The 21222-nt window shown below is 45.6% G+C and overlaps 1 protein-coding gene across 2 annotated transcripts in view; it reads right to left on the minus strand.

Annotated features, from left to right (window-relative positions):
- Positions 1 to 21222, minus strand: part of LOC138471851 (collagen alpha-1(II) chain-like) — a 1536387-nt gene that overhangs the window by 340939 nt on the left and 1174226 nt on the right. For both annotated transcript variants that reach the window (XM_069609694.1, XM_069609695.1), the window contains 3 exons: positions 10146 to 10199; positions 1270 to 1314; positions 641 to 694 (listed from right to left, as the gene is read on the minus strand). In XM_069609694.1, coding sequence (XP_069465795.1) covers positions 641 to 694; positions 1270 to 1314; positions 10146 to 10199 — 153 coding nt within the window. The remainder of the gene's footprint in view (positions 1 to 640; positions 695 to 1269; positions 1315 to 10145; positions 10200 to 21222) is intronic.

Raw genomic sequence — 21222 nt, forward strand, 5'->3', positions numbered from 1 at the left:
ATGTTCCTTGATAATCAAGCTGCTTCACAGTTTGCTCCTTTTTACAGCCACTGAAGATCTTTTTATCTACCTTTCTGGTAAGGAGCCATTCTGTCCCTCCTAGGTCTGGAAGACATTTTATTTTTTTAAAACAGGGCACAAACACGGTGCTGGTCCACCCTGATAAGTAGCCAAGCAGATATTATACTGTTTCTTCAGAGTCAGTGGGGTGAGCCAGTCCTCCCTTCCTGGAATTCCGTAAATTCCATAAATATTGTACGCCTTTTGCGTGTTGCTCTGTAACTGTGTAGACGGAAAGACTAACAGTTTGTACTTTATTTTGTATGACTTATTTTAAGAATATTGAAAACAGATCCAACATTTGTAGGTTTAGGTTCTTCTGCATGTGTTTATAAATGAAGAACATTCAACCCAGTGGACCCTATACACCCTTTAAGTGCACCAATAAGGGTGTAGTTGTCTTTAACCTTGGCATGTTAAGAGTGTATTTGATTTGCCACAGTTCATAGTGGGAATTAGTCCACTAGTCTTGTCAAGCTATTGGCTGATGGGGACTGACTGTCACTCTGCTGCATGTGTCTATCTGATACGTATGAAGCAATCAATCAGCAAGGACTTTCCAACAGAAATATGTACCTACCGTGGGGCCAGGAGGACCTTCCCGGCCAGGGTCGCCCCGCAATCCTCCAAAGCCCTGAAGTGAAAAAACAAAGTCATGATAGTGTGACACCACTATTGCACACTCGTACCTTTCACCAAGACAACCATGGGTAGGTTAAGCCGAAGATAATGACTGAGTTTTCATTATCCCCAGACCCAGGAAGATGGAGAAGAAAAGCACACACCAAACTACAAGGGCACAACAGAACACACCTGGGTGGGATAATTCCCAGAACAGGCCAGCACAATGATAAAAGGAACTTTTTTTGTTGGTCAGTCATTTTTCAAGGATGTGCACTGGGTGTGAAGGTGATATTTTACAACATTACCGGCATGTTGCAACCAGAAGGTTGCATTGTGTAATTCTTTGAATAGAGTATAGTGTTTTGGTTGCACAGTAGATAATCCAAAGCAAGAGAATCAGAGATTCCTTAGAAACATGAAGGTTCTACTGGAGGGTTGCATACTATCGTCTGCTGGACCAGCCCTTGTGTGGTGTGACAAGGCTCTATCAAAAAAGTAGAGACCGCTGACAGAGTGGATATAGGTGGGCGTAAATTCAACTCAAGGATCAGAAGCAACGCAGGAGTGAAGTTACATTAGACTTACCGTCAATCCCTTACCGCCTGGACTGCCCACAGCACCGGGCGCACCCTGAAGAGGAATACAAGAGAGAAAATAAGGATCAGAGGCACCCTTTATATCACACTGTAAGGTGACTCACAGCACACATGGATACTCTGACAATGTGGGATGACACTGACACTGATATGCAACAAAACACACTGTGCAATGTGCAGGGAGGAAGCTGCACATATGGGGAATCCACTACAATATGCTGCTCATGTGTCCAGCACTGGTGGAGGAACCTGGACTATAAAACACTATACAAACCCTCAACTACTAATGGAGGAACCCAAACTCTAAAGAAATACAGCACAGGATGCTATGCATCCCTCCAAAGCTGACAGAGGAGCCTGGACAGTCAAGGAATCCAGCACAACACGCTGTGCATGCCTAAAGCTGACAGAGGAGCCTGGACAGTCAAGGAAACCAGCACAACACGCTGTGCATGCCTAAAGCTGACAGAGGAGCCTGGACAGTGAAGCAATCCAGGAAAACATGCTGTGCATGCCTAAAGCTGACGGAGGAGCCTGGACAGTCAAGAAATCAGCACAACACGATATACATCCCTCTAATACTGACAGAGGAGCCTGGCCTGCGAAGGAATCCAGCACAACACGCTATGCATGCCTCTAAGGCTGACGGAGGAGCCGGGACTGTGAAGGAATCCACACACCACGCTATACGTGCCTCTAAGGCTGACGGAGGAGCCGGAACTGTGAAGGAATCCAGCACACCACGCTATACGTGCCTCCAGTAGTGACGGAGGAGATGGGACTGTGAAGGAATCCAGCATAACACGCTATACGTGCCTCTAAGGCTGACGGAGGAGCCGGAACTGTGAAGGAATCCAGCACACCACGCTATACGGGCCTCCAGTAGTGACAGAGTAGATGGGACTGTGAAGGAATCCAGCACAACATGCTCTGAAGGCCTCCAATATTGATGGAGAAATATGGACCCTAAAGCAATCCATCACACCATGCAGTGCTTGTCATCAATACTGATGGAGGACCTGCATTCTATGGGGGTCAAACAGAACATGCTGTTCTTGTCTCAGGGTCAGTAACTTAGAACCTGGGAGCAGAGGCTGAGTGTGTGGCTTCAGTGCTACTTGAGGAATGAAGACATGCCAAACTAGGTCTGCCTTAAGCAGTAGGGTAAGAGCAGGCGGCTGAAGCAAACGCAAGATGCACCCGAGTCTAAGGTGAGATCATGTGGAACCCAAGACAACCCAACACAACAGACTGTGCATGGCTCCAATGTTTCATAAGGAACGTGAACTCTGAGGAAGTCCCGCGCAAGCTCATTGTCTCAAACTCTAATGATATCCAAGATGAAACTTCCCTGTATCACTACTACTGCAGCTGGACACGTATTAGAGATGGTCACACTCTGTCTTCGCCAGCCATGCGGTGTAAGCGCTGGAATTATGTGCATTGTTTACAATATTCTGCATCCACATGGATAGCATTGGCAAGCTGTTTGTGACTCTAACAGAAACCAGGCTGCAAATCTACAGTTACAGATAATTGCCTAGTTTATTTTACAGAGTAAATCTGTTATCAGCTTTAATGACAAGCATAAAGTAACAATCAGTGCCCCCTTATAGCTTGGTTGTTGTAGTGGTTGTACCAGCATGTGCATTTTACGGGGACAGGCATAGATGTAACATATGTATGAAGCTCCATGTGGTTAATATGTGCTTTGTAAGTGTTCGCTATGAAAGTCACATTGCTTGCCTTACTCCGAAGTGCACTGTATCTGTTGTCAACAATGTCAGTGTTTACTTGCTGGTCAATAACGTACTTTGATACACTCTTCAATTCATCTAGTTATATCGCTTTAGTGAGGGCGTTAACAGGAAGAGGCCACTATTTAAGTGTACTTTCGCTAGTACCTACAAAGAAGATTGGTAACCAGACGTGGAGACCCTGCTCACTGTGCTCAGAGAGGCACGGCTTCACCTCACTGATGAGGCCCAACAAGGCTGAAACACGTGTATGGGGTTGCTGTTGGTACTCTTGTTCAGAGAGGAATTGCCATAGCATTTCGGTGCTGGACTGCCCATGTGGGCGGGACAAAGACTGATATGCAAATGGCAATTTCCCATCTGTGAAAGGTACAGTGTGCAAAAAGCGTGTGCTGCAAACTCTCATCTCAGAACAGGTTATCATGCCATGTTCTTTCTGGAGAGGAGCGCCTGCTACCTTTTTTTGTAAGTGTTCGCTATGAAAGCCACATTGCTTGCCTTACTCCGAAGTGCACTGTAACAGTTATCAACAATGTTAGTGTTTACTTGCTGGTCAATAACGTACTTTGATACACTCTTCAATGAATCTAGTTATATCGCTTTAGTGAGGGCGTTAACAGGAAGAGGCCACTATTTAAGCATACTTTCGCTAGTACCTACAAAGAAGATTGTTAACTCACTAATTAGGCTAAAACGGGATGTCAGGAACGGTATGCAGTGATTTTAACAAATACAAAACAACAAATGCAATTTTTAACGAACCCAAAACATCTATTAAAAAAACCTGCATTTTTAAAAACGATATATGTCTAGTTGGAAATGGCAATAGTAGTTTTAGGGGTGGGGGAAAAGTATGAATAAAAAAGGGGGGTTTGGCTAGGGGAACCCCCCAAAAACAAAGAAAAATAATGTGTCATTTTTTTTAGATATTTTTGGTTAGTTAAAAATTCATTTGTTGTTTTGTGATTCTTTAAAATCACATGTAACCGTCAGGAACACCTGTAAAAGGTACTTGTGGCTAGGATCGTACCACAATGATATTTATATGACCATGGTTAATGGTGTGAGAGTTAAGAGAAAGAATAGTACATTCTATGTTTGTTTCATGATACCATGAAGATTGAAATGATGTCTCCATGAATGTATGGGGAACCGATAAAGCTGAAACACTAGCGCTGGTGGGTGTGTTGGTATCACAACTCTCCCCGTGGTTTCCACAAAACCAGTATCTCCTGTTTTATGAACCTTTGCATGACCTGGAAAAGGTGACTTATCCTGTTCAGTGTTTTCGATTGAAGTACAGTCGACGGGATATTTAGCCAAATATAATTAATGCGCATGAACAGGTTTACTTTGTGTTGGTGAGATGCCCATCTGCTGAAAGCCTTTTACAAATACTTTGAATCCTCACATAAGAAGCTCTCATTGGGACATGTCGGTGGTACGTACAGCGTTTGCTCTTGAGAATTAAGATTCCTAGAGATGTTAAAAGAAGAATGTTGGTCTGGGCCATGCTGGCAAAGGTCCCCATATCAGCTTTCCCTCGAAACAAGCGAGGAGGGTGAATTGAGACCATTTACTAACACTTGAAAATCACCCTTGTGAAGAGAACAATATAGGTTCGGATTCTTCAATCAGTTTATGAAACATCCAATGACTCCACTCCAATGTGTGCTACTGTTGAAATGATCAGTAAAATGTGTCTGCTAGGTAACTGTGTCTTCGAGTATTTCGTCTCCTTTTTTCACTTTAGATAGCTGAAGGATCAAACACTTGTGCCACTTCCAATAAAAAATAAATGTGGGGGTTTGCTTCCTTGTGCAATGTGATGATGTGCACAGTGGCTTGAATGCTTGTCTACCTGGCAGTCAGAAAAGGTTTCAGTCCACCTTCTTCCAGTAGCTGTATTTTATCTCTAGTAGATGCCACCCGCTCTGTGGGCATAATGCATCTGAAAGCCCACCATCCTATCAATGATATATCTGCATTGATTATTTTGCAGGCATACTGCATCTGGGTACTCACCATCCTATCAATGGTTACTGCATCTGCATACTCCACATCCTATCAATGATGTCTAAGTTGATGATTTTGCACGCATACTGCATCTGCGAACTCACCATCCTATCAATGATGCACCTAGAGTGATTTTGCAGGAATACTGCATCTGTGTACTCACCATCCTATCAATGATGCACCTAAGGTGATGATTCTGCAGGCATACAGCATATGTATACTCCCCATCCTGTCAATTATGTTTCTGCAGTGATGGTCACTTTGGGTATTGGGCTTCAAAATTAATGTCTCTTTTGATTACATATCCCTTCCAGTGAGGTTCTATGAACTTGCTGATATAGGCACTATATTATTCCACTTCCCATGGGCTCATGATCATTGATTTTGAAGTCCCCCTTGTTGTGTCCCATGTGCAGCCTAGCACCAGAGACTGGTTATAACTCTGATGTCACTTCCCTCTGTCAAACACTTCCTGTCACAGGTGTGTTCCTTGTGTCAATCTCTCCCCATAGAAAGCACTTTGGATGTTCCCATGTGCAAGCAAATCCCGGCTAATGCACTATAGTGCTATTGTTGCCAAGGCATATAGGCATCATACTAGTGAGTGGCCCTTTTGCAGTCAAACCTTTCATCAATTGTAACCTTGAATGCCTTTCTTGCATAGATGAAGTGTCTCTCCCGAAAGAGATTGGGGTACACTGAGGAAGCTGCCGGCGAGTCCCTAAAAGAAGTGCCATAAAGATTAGTATTTTTCCCACCCTTGTGTTCATGTGATGAAACCAATGACATCACAGGAGGATGAAAAGTGCCGGTATCCAAGGAGAAAAGGCTGGTCGGTATGAAGGGATGAAGCTCAGAAGATGCCTGATGCTGTTGAAACGAATGTGGAGGGGGCCGACGCTAAACAGATGTCAGGTTTCCTTCTCTTATTCAAGTTTCCTTTTTATTATTTATCCTTTTCAGATTAGCTTTGTGTGGGTGGGAAGTTTTCCATTATAGTTGGTTAGGCCTTAACTTGTTGATTCAGAATCCTGGTTCTGACCCAAGGCAAGATGGAGCCTTACAGTGACAGCTCTGATTGGCTAGAAGACAATGCTGAACAACAATGAACATTCTAAACTGTCACTCAGTGCCTTTCATCATCAAAACCCCATCTGAGAGGACGTGTTCAGTGGCTGCTCCTGCTTTAGTATTAGGCCTGGTGGATTTTATCCTTCAGATCTCAGCAGTTGAGCGGCTACTTTCTTGGGGGTTTCAGGAGAAGTTTTCAGCTGGCAGGAATTCGTTTTTGAAGATAGGAAAAGCAGGAAATCTTTGTGAATACGCTCAGGAGATAAGTGACTTTATTTTTTACTGTAAATCTGTTCATCTTAATAACATTCTCCTTGAAAATTCGTTAAAAGTAGTGTTTCTACTAAGACTATTGAACTACCGGAGTACGCTTGTGTTTCCAGTGCGGTGTTCCTTAGCGCGAGATTTTGACTGTCGCGTGCGAATTCAAGTGAGCGCGTGCTTTCTAGCGTGTGTATTCCGAGCGCGAGTAGATGTTGGTCTCGTGCAATTTTAAACGCGCGTGTGTTTTATTGCGCGGGTGATCCTTTGCGCGAAAAGCTATACGCTGTGTGTGAACTAAAGAGCGCGTGCGATTTTATAGCGCGGGTGATCCTTAGCGCGAGAAACTATACGCTGCGTGAGAACTACAAAGCGCGTGTGAAATACAAAGCGCGTGTGAAATACAAAGCGCGTGTGAAATACAAAGCGCGTGTGAAATACAAAGCGCGTGTGAAATACAAAGCGCGTGTGATTTTTAGCGCGGGTGTACAAAGCGCGAGAATCTGTTCGTCGCGTGCCATGTGAGTGCGCGTGTGTTTTTTCCATCGCGAGTGATTTTGCGCGTGAAAATCACTTCGTCGCGTTTGAACTTAATAGCGCGGGTGTTTTTATTTCGCGTGTCTCGCAGGAGAACATTATTGCGCGTGTGGACTATTGCGCGTGTGGATTATTGCGCGTGTGGATTTTTTGCGCGTGTGGATTTTTTGCGCATGTGGATTTTTTGCGCGTGTGGATTATTTTGATCGCGCGTCTTCATCCGTTTGCGCGTGTTCTTCAACCAGGAAGATTTCTATGTGAAGTTCATCGATAATTTAAATGGAAATAACCTGCGTGTGCATTTAGCACGTGTTTCCTCTTTCTTCAAGGATTCAAAGACTCAAGATAATTATAAATAGTTTGAAAAGTTTTGAAATGACAAGAAAGAACATTTTAAAGACCATCTAATTGAACTACCAGTGCATGTTGGAAAAAAGACAAACAAAGAACTAAGACTTCCAGTTTTGCCTAATGTAAGAAGTTGCTGGGAATTTCAAGTATCGCAAGTAAGAGAGATTTTCAGCTTCTTATTCGCTTCTCTAAGAAATTTCAAGAGAAGAACCAGGTAGGATTCTCAATTATTAGTTAAGGATTAATGTCTTCCCATTCATAAGGTTAAGTAAGTGAATTAAGGAAGTGTATATGTTATTCTTTATCCTCTGCAGGTTCAGCACTGATTAGCCTTGACGCAGTCTGCCTGGTGTTGTTTTGTTGTCCCATTCCCCCTTTCCCTTTGGGGTGTAGTTTACAGAGCTGTATTGAAAACTAGTTCTGGGAAATACATCTCAGGGGGATTGTCGGGGGTTCAGCAGCTTCCGCGGATACAGGACCTCTCAGCCTGACAACAGAATAGTTTGCAAAGCTTACAGCGAGTCAGGGGAAACTCTTGCCTGTGTGTGACACAGAGAAGGTCAGCACTAGTGAGGAGGTGAAGAACTAAGCTCAACTGGCAGAATACCTGGATGTCAAGCTGCAAGTGGGGAGCAGAAGCGGCAGGCCCCACAAGAGACCCCCAATCGCTGAACCCGGCAAATGCAAGAGGCCACACCAAGCAGAGAGAGGTGACGAGGTGGAACCAGGGAGTAGAGGTCCATGATCATGGTGAAATCAATCACATACTGAGAGTTTGCACCAGAGTTCCCTTGCTCCAGAGATGAAGCAACAAAGGATGTAACAAAGAGTTACAGCTCAAATGCAGATCAGGAGAGTCCGATCCCGGAGGACTCAGAAGGTATAACCAAGAAAGTCAATAAACAGTGAATGCTGCAAAGTAAGTCCTCCTTCCCAGTACCGCAGAGTATTTATCAAGAAGTGAAGAGCGTGTTGTGGGAACTACAGTCCAGGCTGCCAATACCACTGGAGGAAAAGTTGTGAATCCTGAAGTGCATTTGAGTAGAGAAACACCCACATTCCCCAGACATTTGAAGAAGGTGTCCTGGATCCTGAAAATCCCAGAGGAAGACGCTGGTAATACTCAAGTAAGAAAAGGAAAGAATTTGGCAATGGGGGAATTGACGTCCACGGTCCCAATATCTCGATAAGGAGAAATTCCAAATATCTCTGAAAGAGAGAGCGGGAATCCTGAAGTAAGGAAACAGTGAGACTATTACTTTGTAGGGAATCCCTATTACTTTGGGTATTCTCCTCCAATGGTTTATTGAGGTTGTACGTTGTGAGAGGTCTTTCTAGCTAATAGCATTAAATGCGTATATTTAAGGGATACAAATATGAGGCCTTGTGATCTTGTTCCAATTTAGCCAGGTATTTGTCATGCTTTTGAGATTTTGTAACCACTGAGTTTGGGGGGCCTTGTATGCTTATTGCATTTGGGGGGTGAATTTTAACCCCTGGTATTTTGCAGCAAATTCAGAATTGTAACCACCTACATGACCTGACTACTTTTTCCAGTGGCTTCTGGCTTTGGTTTTTGAGCATCGGCCTCTAATGAGCCCTTGTTGTATCCTGCATAGCATACCAACATCCACGCTTTCAGGCTTCACCACCGAGTGTGCGGTTGGACACCACCGAGCATTTGCCTTTTTCCTCTTCTGCTCTTACTTTTGTTGGAAGCCCTTAGCTCACATCTTGTCTTGTGTAATCATTTACAAATGCAGGTCACACATCTCGAGTTTCCCTATTTGTTGCAGACAAGTCAAATCCCAAAGGGAGGAGTTTCAATTTGATATGCTCCATAAACTCATAATTTTGTACTTTTGCAAAACAACATTCATTTCCGTATGTTTTGAATTAGTGCCCTTTCTCCCCTCACCCCGCCCCCAAAAAAGGTGTTTTCTACCAACTTTTCGGTTCTGTTTTCCAATGTCACTGCTTGGATTTTCCCACGGTGGCTTTGCTTTCGAGCAAATGTTGAAGTAGAAAATATCATGTCAAATGGCATCGAGGCATGAGAGATTGTTTCTGCTCCACCTCATGGGGGGGGACACTCACAGATCCATAGCTTTTGAAGAAAACTATATACCATCTTTTACCAAAGCACCCCATGATTGGAGTAGGCCCAGCATGGGAATCTATAACAGCTTCATGCTGCAAAAGACTGTATTTTAAAACTATGGCTACTCATTATGCGGCCCTCCATCTGATTTGGACTAAGACTCCAGTGATTCTTCACCACAGATAAGGTTTCGAAAGGTTCTTGGGAGTTGAAGTCCAAATCAACTGGAGTGCCGCGCATCAAGAAAACATCCGATTCTAACCCAACATTCCGCCTCACATGCCAAGCCTGAGCGCACAACAGGATGGAACAGTGGGCAGTTGTGGGGAGATGACTTGAAATACACACAGAATCGGTGGAAAGCATACATTACCATTCCAACACCTCTGCTCGCCCGGAGTTGCGGCATCCAGGTAGACAGTTGTCACATAGTGAGAGTAGATGATTCTCTCACAAGTCTTGAAAGACACCATTATGGCAACCACTTATTGTGAGGATTGTGCATTTACTTCCACTGAGCAGAGAAATGCCAATACTAGCGCAGTATACAGTACCTCTTTATACAGCCAGGAATTCTACAACCTTTTTACAGTATGCCACCAGCCAGACAGCCTATTGCAGGAGAATTTGTGTACTAAGAATGGAGCAGGTGTTAGTACCACAAGACTGCTTTATGCAGTCTGACATTCTGTGAAGTATCCAGACTCCCACTTGGCAGGTACACAAAAGTCCCATTACTGTATATGATTTAGTATAGTATAGAATGGGAACCTGTGTACCAGGCTTTCCTTCTGCGCCATCGGTCCCTGGAGTGCCTCGCAGGCCCTGCAAGAGAACGAGAGAAAAGAGAGATGAAACAATGCATGACAAGATATGCCAGCACATCTACAAGAAACCTAACAACAATGCCAGCAGAGACACAGAGGCTGATGGAGGATAAGGACGAAAACCAATGTGCCCATTCCATGGTTTGTAGACGGTGTGAGATTGTACTGTTGTATTCTCAGTGGCAATATGCCTTTGTTTCTGTTTCACACCATTTCTACTGTGGTTGTTCTCTTCGTTCCCCGGCAGTTAAAACACATTTTCTCTCAGTTTCTTTGGTCTGACGCCTTGTTGTGGGGTTGCCTTCTTTTATTATTACCTTTGCGATGTTAAACCTCTCAATTACAAAAAGCCCCTTCACCCACTTATCCAGAGAAATGCCCTGTGCTCTAATTGGACCAGAGTTGTCAGAGGTCTGCTGGTCACGGGGACTGCCACGTGACACCCACGCAAACCATTCTCAACTGTATTGGATTTCTTATTTGATCACTAGCACAGCATAAGTATCTGTGCAAGTGACTTCAGGTGCTTTAGCTCATCAGCACTGATCTCCCCCCTCAACCACTTAACGCTGATCCCTCACAAGATGGCATGCTTTCATAGATGTTACAGTATCACACACATTCTATAGGAGAAATGTTCATAGCACGCCCCATGTATCAACACACTAAGCCTCTGTGGTTCACACCTGTCAATGTGCCTTCTATGCAATGTAGAGCAAAAAAGCTGCCAAGAGGGGCAGGCTTTTCATACAGAGAGTAGTAATCCATGTTCAGTCACCCCTCTGCCCTAATAACAGAAGGTACCTGCAGATCTGATAGAGAGGTGTGAATAGGCTGGAGCATACAGACATCACCTAGAAGAGTCCTGCTAGACCAAAGATGGGTCCAGTCTTCCATATAACTACAGCCACCCCCATAAAGCCTATCCTGATTTCGAAAAACGTTACCACATAGCCAATCTATGGTGGCCATGCCCACTTTAACCCCATTGCTGGTCCATCGTGGCCATGGCCAGTACCCAGATTGTCCGGATCATAGCCTTTGGCCACTACCCATGGCCACAGGCTACATACTTCAATCACCAAAGGTATATCACTATTTTTTGTACCTACATTATGACACTTGGCAAAAAATAAAACACAGACACATTCGCAAAACCATGCTTTCAGGTCCTTGCCAATGTTCCTTGTACGAGTTTGCTGCAAATCTGTCCATGTTTTATTGTTTGAAAAGTGTCAAAATGTACGTACATAAAATAGTCATATTACTTAGCCCCCACAAGACAAAATCCATTCATACTTTGCACAAACATTCAAGGTAGAGTCTATAATCTTTCTGAAAACATTTGTATACATTCGTCAAACGGCAACAAGTTATAAGCCATCTAAAAATGTTGAGGCCCCCCTCCAATTTTGCCCCCTGTTGACTTGACAAAATCCCACCAAACCCTGCAAAAACATTCAAACCTGGGTCTAAAATCTTGTTTGCAAACTTTTGTGCAGATTCGTCAAATGGCATCAAATTTATAAGCCTTTCAAATATTTGGGGAGCAGCCCTATAATTTTGCTCCCTCTTGGCAAACCAGCACCAATCTTTGCAGAACCATTCAAGGTCAGGTCTAGAATGATTTTGCAAAATTACATGCAGTTTCATTGAGTGGTGCCAACGTCATAAGCCATCCATCTGCTTTTCACCAAACGAGATGTTTGCGAACATCACAGGACTGTCCCCGAACAGAAATGAAAAAACACCTGTTTTTTGGCTTTTTATGGCCATATCCCATCCCATCCTCATCATGCTTCACCTCCTCAGAGATTGTTTCATTAGTTTGACAAGTGCAATGTTGTGCTGGCAAGCGTTTCAAAATATCTGACGCAGCTCACGTTTTTTACCATCCAATCAGCGGAAGCGTCCCATGTCTGTGGACATCACGGAGGGCCCTGATTGTTCCAGAAGAACACGTTACTTACCCCTGGTAACGTTCTTTCGACTGGATGTTCCTCCAACGCATTCCTCATCTTTGATATGTAAAGTCCATCTTCGGAAAAACATTTCGGCAGAGGGCGCCCTGCGTCGATGGCGTCGCTTCGATGTCCCTCGAAGGCCTCCATTGAGGGTGATGTCATCGGATGGTATAAGTAGCGCACACGGCGCCCGTTGGCCTCAGTTCATTTTTTTCCACTCTCGTGTAGCAGACGTATCCATAAACACGGGCAGGACAGTACTCAGCCTTGTTGGAGCAAAAGCTGTAATAGCATGGGAAATTCCAAAAGAGGGGTAACTTGGGAGGGCGATGAGGAATACGTTGGAGGAACATCCAGTCGAAAGAACATTACCAGGGGTAAGTAACTTGTTCTTCGAATGGATTGTGTCCTCCAACTTATTCCTCATCTTTGACAGACTCCCAAAGCAGTATCCATGATAGGTGGAAGGTGACAACATAGACATGTAGAATTTTCAAAAGGCAGGATAAATGACTGCCTTACCAAAAGTGACATCCAGAGCGTGGGAAGTATCCAAGGAGTAATGCTTGGTAAACGTGTGTATGGATGACCACGTTGCATCATCACAGATGTTCTTAATAGGGACACCTCTCTGCAGGGCAGACAAAGTGGCCATGCCTCTGGTGGAATGAGCCCGTAAACCCTCAGGAGGTTCCTTGCCTGCCAGCCTGTAGAATTCAGAAATAGCTAGGATGATCCACCTAGACACGGTCTGTTTGGGAACAGCCTGGCCTAGCCTGTGTCCTGGATACTCTACAAAGAGCTGGTTGTCCACTCTCAATTTGGACATCCTGGACACATAAAAGCTTAACGCCCTCCTAGAGTCCAACCAATGAAGTCTTTCCACCTCCTTGCTAGGATGCAGAGGAGGATAGAATGCTGGTAGCACAATTTTTTGCCGTAGCTGAAACTCTGAAACAACCTTAGGCAAAAAGGAGGGTTTCACCCTCAATGCAACCCTGTTCTTGTGGAATATAGTAAAGGGTGGCTTGGAAGAAAGAGCTTGCAACTCGCTCACTCTTCTAGCAGATGTAAGAGCAACAAACAGGATGGTTTTAAAGGTCAATAACCTTAAAGGGCATGAGTGCAATGGTTCAAAAGGAGCACCCATCAGGAATTTCAAAACCAAGTTGAGGTCCCATGCCTGGAATGTAGAAGGTGGGAACACATTCGTGAGCCCTTTCAGAAACTGAGTGACCAAAGGGATCTTAAAATAGGAACATTCATCTGATGAGCGCTTAAAAATTGATGGCGCTGCAAGGTAACCCTTAATGGTACCAACCTTCAAACCTTTATGTGCCACGGAAAGCAGAAAGAATAGAACATCCGGTGTCTCACATTGAAAAGGATCAACATTCCGGTCTCTGCACCAGTCACAAAACGTATTGCAATGGCAACGGTATAGAGACTTTGTTGCTGGCCTACTAGCAAATGCAACACCTCTATCACATCATCCAGAAGGTCCCAATCCTTGAACCTCAACCTTTCAGAAACCAAGCGTGAAGGTTTTGGAGTACTGACCTCTGGATGGAGATCTCAACCCTCCTCTTGCGAGAGAAGATTCTCCCTTAGCGGAAGACGTATCGGAGGTCTGATGGACATATCCAGAAGGTCCGGGTACCATGCTCCCCTGGCCCAATCCGGGGCAATGAGAATCATGCGGTTTTTGAACCTCCTCAACCTCCAGATTACTTGAGGTATGATGGGGACTAGAGGAAACGTGTATAGCAGTGGGAATTCACAGTCCACCACGAACACGTCTCCTAGAGCTCCTCTCAGAGGAAATTCCCTTGAGCAGTACAGCTCGCACTTCCGGTTGACACCCATCGCGAACAGATCCACCTGAGGGGTTCCCCAAAGGGCGAAGATCTCTTGAAGGACTTCTTGAGCTAGTTCCCACTCGTGGGAGACTGTGCTCTGCTGCTCAGAGCACCTGCTGCTGTGTTCTCCCCGGCTAGGTGATCCGTAGATAGGGAGATTCCTTCTTGAATAGCCCAATAGCAGAGCTGTATTGCCTCTCTGCGCAATGGTAGTGACCCTACGCCTCACCTTTTGTTGAGGTAGTGCATGGCCACTGTATTGTCCATCCAATGTCAGGACGTTCTTACCCCGTACAGACAGCAGAAAAGTCTTCAGTGCAAATCTGATTGCTCTCAGCTCCAAAAGATTGATGTGTAGTTTGGACTCCGATGGAGACCAACGACCGCTGACAGTCCAGTCAGTGAGGCATCCGTCACTACAGTGATCTCCGGCCATGGTTGCCAAAAGTGTTTGCCCTTCAGAACATTTTCCGCGCAGGCCCACCACAGCAGATCCTGTGAGACTCTGGTCAGAATCTGGAGGCTGTCCGACATCTGTCTTGAGAACTGGGACCATTGCGATCGGAGAGCCCATTGAAGGGATCTCATCCTCAACCCTCTGGCACCAGGAAAATGCAGGATGCCATGAGGACGAGCAACCTCAAGAACTCGAAGGACGGAAGATTCTGGGCATGCTGGAATTTTAAAACCATCTGCACAATGTCTTGAGCCCTCACCTTGGGAGGCGAGCACTTTCCCAAGGAAGTGTCTAACACAGTCCCGATGTACTGGAGCTGTTGGGAAGGTGTGATATGGGACTTCTTGAAACTGAAGGAGAAGCCCAGTGTGTGAGGTGAGTGGCAGGTAAAGTTGAGATGATCCAGGGCTTGTTCTGGAGAATGCGCCCTGATCAACCAATGGGCTTTTCTGTCCAGGTAGGGGTAGACATGAATCCCCCCCTCTCCTGAGATGCACTGCCACCACCACCATCAGCTTGGCGAATACACTCGGGCGGAGGTCAACCCGAATGGCAGGACTTGAAACTGATAGTGCGAGCCGCCAACAGCGAACCTCAGGTATTTCCTGTGCTTGAGATGGATTGGCACATGAAAATAAGCATCCTGAAGGTCCAATGACACCAACCAATCCTGATGCTGGAGGGCCTGAAGGATCTGTGAAAGAGTGACCATATTGAATTTGTCTTTCCTGAGGCACTTGTTCAAGTATCTCAGGTCCAAGATGGGTCTCAGTCCCCCGTCATTTTTGGGAATAAATAAATATGGGGAATACCAACCCTTGTTCCTCTCCGCTACAGGCCCTGGTTCTACAGCGCCTTTCTCTAGCAGGGTTAAAATCTCCTGCACAAGGAGCGGATCCGGAATCCTCAAAGAGAGTTTCCCCGCTGGATTGGTCTGAGGCTTCTTGATAAAGGGAAGGCAGTATTGTTTCCAGAGCCCACGCATCTGAAGTAATGGCTCGCCATTCTTCGAGATGCTGAGACCGCCTGCCCCCCATTGGTGAATTTGTTTATGAAGTGGCTGTTGTAGAGACCGATGGCACAGAAGCTGCTGCTGGAGCTGACTTGGCACCTCTACCTCTTCCACCATGAGGGATCTTACCTTGGCCCCTTTGACTAGCCATTCCTCTCGCCTTTCCAAATGAGGAGTAATAACGAAAGGATCTACCCTTGCATGGTTGTCCACTAGCACGAAAAGGCTGAGGTTGCCTAACAGCTACACCTAAATACTTGGCAGCCACCTTAGAGGTCTGAAACATCTGAAGGCTCTCATCAGCCTTGCTGCCAAAAAGATGAGACCCATCAAATGGCATGTTGAGAAGACGAGCCTGTACATCAGGTGCAAAACCTGACTTCCACAAACCACGCAAACCTGCATATCATGGTGCTCGAGGCCATGGATCTGCTGATACTATCCGCAGAATCCAATCCAGACTGGAGGCACTCACACATGGCCTCCTTGCCCTCCTTAACAATAGCCAGGAAGCCGTCCCTCTGATCCCCTTCTGGAATGTGCTCCGCTGCCATGGAGATGCACTCCCACAGAGTGCACGGAAGATTTTGCAAGCGCACAGGAGGAGTGGGCAGATTTCAATGCCATACTCCCCACCGAAAATACCTTCCATGCACATCCATCTATGCACTTATCGTTCCTATCAGGAGGGATGGTAGGGTACGCGGCCTGCTTCGAGGTAGCCTGTAGCTGCCTGGACCACCAGACTCTCGGGAGTGGGGTGGTGTGACAGATAGCCGGGGTCGCTATTGGAGGGGCAGTATTTTCTTGTTAGAGACTTGTCCACCGCCGGATTAGTTTCCGGGGTCTCTCAATTCCTGGCCACCCTTTTTTTGCAGAGCCACATGGAACGGTAGCACAGGATCCGTAGGCGGACCCTTGTCCAAAATATCCATAAGATCAATCTGATCAAAAGGCGCTGGCCGTCTGGACCAGCCCAAGTACTCCACAACCTTAGACATAAGGTGCCTATATGATGAGTCGGCATACTCCCCAGGGTGTGGCTTGCTGAACTCCAGCTCAGTAGATGTATCAATCCCACTTGCGTTATGCAAAGTGTCACACAAGTCCTGCATCCTGCTATCCTCTGAAATGAGGCACTCCGGCACATTAGGTGTGCCATACTGGAGCCCAAAAGGGATCTCCCCCCCCTCCTCCGAACGTTCTTCCTCAAAATTAGAAGTGAGGTTTCTAAAAAATTCTTTTTGGAAGAGGGACAACGCTTTTCTCCGGTATGGAGGCCAGAGGCTTAGAATATGTGGAAGGCATCAACTGAGATCTACCCAAAGCCTTTCTAGGAGGGTCAACAGGCTGAGCCAATACACTAGGCTCCACCCGCGTTGACGGCCTGGCAGGCATCAAAGACGCAACCGGCACCAACGACGACGTTGATGGCTTTGAGGACTTTGAAGGACTCAACGAAGTAAGAGACTGTGACCTCTCTCTCCGCTTCGAGTGTTCGTTCGACCCCTTGTCCCGAGGCCTCGACGGCTCTCGATAGGAATCACACCGAGTACCCGGGCTTGAGGGTTCATGAGTATCAAGTCGAGACCACTCCATGCTGGGTTCTACAGAAGGCGCCGACAGACCCTTGCCCCGTCTCTGAAAAATCTTAAGTATCTCCATCTGAAAAGCTTCCCACTCCGTCGATGTCAAAGTTTTGGAAAGGCACGTTACCCTCTCTGGGGTACCGCCTGACGAAGACGACGAGGAAGGCGACTGGCATTGCCTTCACTTTGACTGCTTCAACGAGGACGAAGAGTGGTGGGAACCACTACAAGACTGTGAGCGCTTGGACTTCTTCCGACGAGGAGAGTCGCCCCTCGATTCGTCGGTCGAAGCCACAGCCGGTCGGGATTTACAGGGCTTGGACACCTTGCCTACCTGCAACTTCCCCTTTCGTTCTTGCAGGGCCTTCCCTGTCATGGCTTGACACTTGGAACAAGTATCCGTCTCGTGGCCCTCGCACAGACAGACTTGACGAAGGTCTGTCATCAACATCTTGGAGCCGCACTCCTTACACTTTTTGAACCCAGAACGAGGAGTTGTCGGGGTGGAAGATGAAGATATTGTCAAAGATTAAGCAATCAGTACTTCAGAAGTACGAGGCGCGCCGAGTTTCACGAAGCAAACATGTTTGCAGAAAAACGGCACTGAGGCCAATGGGCGCCGTGCGTGCGACTTATAACATCCGATGACATCACCCTCGACGGAGGCCTTCGAGGGACATCGACTTGACGCAATCGATACAGGGCGCCCTCTGCCGAATTTATTTTCCAAAGCAGCCGAAGCTGGACATTACATGTCAAAGATGAGGAATATGTTGGAGGACACAATCCATTCGAAGGGTGTCCGCTGTGAAAAACCAGACGGTGTTTCACTGCCTAGACCCCAGTGATCCCTTATTCAGGTGGCCAGGGCACAGCCATCACCTTTGGATCCAGACCCTGGGGGTGGACAAGTGCGGGAGGATCACCTGGGTGAGGGGTCCTCCGGGGAGTGGAGGTGAAACGCCTGATGGCGAGATATGATATCCCCCCTTTCCAAATACCCCTGTGCCATCATATTTTATAGAATATTTCATCTTGCCTGATCTCCCCCCCTTTCCTACACAAACACTGAGCCGAGGACGAGGAGGTCTGAGGCTGAAAGGAGTACCACCCATGCAATACATTGGACATGTCCCACTAATAAGATCAGTTAGGGTCAGGACCTTGATCTTAATTACAAACACCTGGTACCTATTAGCTCTCCCCACATGGTTAAAAGGTGGAACATTGAGACACACTCTGAGCAAGGCGACGTACGAGAAGGAGCAGTTCTTCCAGGGCAACGGTGAACCAGGTGGAGCAGAGTGACAGGCCGCTGGATGGAACCGATGTACGGAGAAACCTTGGACACCCTGGTGAGACATCTCTAGCTCAAAAGGGCCTTGAAGGTTGCACAAGGAACCCAGCTGGAGAGAAAAGACAAATCTCTTTGTGTTTCAAGGATACCAGGCACCGTCCCGGGTGTACGGCAGAGTTGGGGAGGCACAGCAGCAGTTGTGGTATCAGCCTTGACTTCAGGATCAAAGCGAAAGATGAAAATGAATTAACACAGATGGTGAGTAGATGAAAGCAATGAAAGTCTGGTCTGTGTTAAATGACACTTGACAGCAACAGTATCTGATGAATGAAGGTTTCGCGTGTGCCGATTAGACACAAGATAATGCAAAACATTGTAAAGAACTGTAAATTAAAGATACAAAGTAACAGAGTGTCCGGCGAAAGAAGATTGCCTAATCGAAAGTCTCTGTGAAATGTCTTATGACGTAGAAGTGGCGGGAAGAGAAAGAAACTGAGATGCAAGATTTGAACTGTTCGGTTTGATCCTGGCAGAGGGAAACGAAGATGTGAGAGATGTCTTTGAACTGTTAGGTTTGATCTCGGCAGAGGGAAACGAAGATGTGAGAGATGACTTTGAACTTTGAAATAAGTACTGTGATCGGAACTACATTTACCAAGAAGCTTTGCGGTAGGAGAGAAATCTGACGCTTGAAGAAAGAAGGTGGAAGTGGTCATGCCAGGGTGAAAGCAAAAGCCTTGCAGTTACGAATTTCTTCAGCTTGAGCCCGACAGACGGAAGCCTATGAAGGTGTGATTGAAGCTTGGGGAAGGGAACCCCCACAAATTGTGATTGAAAGGTTTGATCCCGGTGGAGGGAAACCTGTACTGAATTGTGGCAACCAGAAGGAAACAAACTTTTATTGAACTGTATTGAACTTTCGTGGAAGGCCAAGTGGGTCCTGGTCCACAAAACAAGCTGCATCCTTGTGTCCGAAGCCAGTGTGTCGCAAGGTCCAAGTGTGCCATCTTACCCCATGTTACAAAACGTGGGGAAGGGAGCTTACTCAGCCATACTGACTTTTCTTTTGAACACCGATTTTCCTTTGTGCATTACATATTCCCTTTAGGCATTTATTGTATTAGAAAGAGGGCAGGCATTAGGTTTATTAGTATAGGCCATTTTATTTTGAGTAAGGACTGAATAGGACTGTATTTTCTTTTTGTTCGAGAATCCTCTCATCTTAGTTATAGGGCAAGATAGGAGTTTTCTAACCCCTTTTAAACCATCACTAAAGGTTTTGAAACATGCAGCTCTTACGTCAGTGTGTACTTGTGATACCTTGCTTTCCTCACGCTTCGGAACGAATAGGGAAGTGAGTCCGTTGACTGGACCCAGATATCACAAATGTTTTGTACCTACTTTTTGGCATTTAAAAAAAAAACTACTGGACGGAATTACACCAAATTTACAAAAGCACGCTGTCGAGACCAAGCCGCCGCTCCTGCTCAAATTTGGTGAAAATCAGTCCAGCAGTTTGGGCTGTAGGCGTGAGCAAATTCTTATTTTTTTTGCATCTATGAGGATTTCCAAAACTTTTGGAACCCCTGTAGAACTTTGCCCCCCCCGAACGAAACTGCGCCAGACTTCACAGAATGATTCCGACAGGGCCATATCATTTTTATTGCAAAGTTTGATGAGGATTCATCCGTTGGGGGCGGAGTTATAAGCGGCCCAAAAAGTGCTCTTCCTATGGGTTGAGCAACTTAACCATAACTACAGGGCCGCTACAGCAGGCCCTGTAATATATATAATAGGGGAACAAAACGGGATTTGATTAAGGAGAGATATCTCGCTTCCTATCGTCAAAGAGGTAGAAGGGCATGCTTTACACTCCCCGAGGGGGTATTTATTAGAGGATTCCTGAGGCAAGGCCGAGATGAAGAATGTGTGTCACACTCCAAGATGGAGTAAAATAGAGATGAGATACTTTTACTAGAGAGAGTAAAGAAGACAATCGTAGAAATTAAAGTGCGCATTTGTTTCCATTTGTGAAAAATATCAGTTTAAAAAGTTGATGTGTTTTGTATTAGATTGTGATAATATAGGTTGTAGGCTAAAATTATAGAATGCTAGTAAATAATTTGACTGGTTATCAGACCCTAAAAAAACAAGCGATTGGCGCCAATCCTGGGAGAGTAGCAGTTGAGAAAAAATTGAATAATATAAGGTTCTTAGGTTGTCAATATGATAGTACGAATCGATAGAATCAAACGAAGAAACAAAGAAAATTTCATTGTGTAAGCTTGGAAATTGTTTGATGGATATTTTGGGATAATGGTGGCAATTGATGGTGCTGGCCTGAATTGATTGTTGTGGTATAATTAAATAAAGTAATAACAGAATAAAAGAATCGGTAAGTATTGACAGTTAAAAACAATGTGTCATTATGGGAGACACTCCCCTACTACACTTTTGCAAAACAGTACCGAGATACACATCCAAGATTAGGAAATACCATGCTGAATGGTTAAAAGGCACGGGTGACAAATGTTCATGCCGTGGCCTCAAGAGGGTTCGCTATCAAGAACAGTACTGAAGCACATGACAACATACTTATATGCTGCATACACAGGGAAGAAGTTACAGAAACAGTTTGCCGCTTTAGAACTATGTAAAAATGTATCAGAGTGAGAAAGAATACCCGCCTGAAAAGGAATGGATGCTTAATCAGCATAAGAGGAGGAGGTAATGCCCCCGGCTCCTCTTTCGCCTCCTAAAAATGATAGTACAACTGAGGATAAGCAGGGATTTTATCGTTCTAACAAAGTACTAACCAATCTTTATTCACCTAATAGTCAACA

The sequence above is a fragment of the Ambystoma mexicanum genome, chromosome 8 (assembly GCF_040938575.1).
Source record: "Ambystoma mexicanum isolate Mex_15411 chromosome 8, UKY_AmexF1_1, whole genome shotgun sequence".
Taxonomy (NCBI): domain Eukaryota; kingdom Metazoa; phylum Chordata; class Amphibia; order Caudata; family Ambystomatidae; genus Ambystoma; species Ambystoma mexicanum.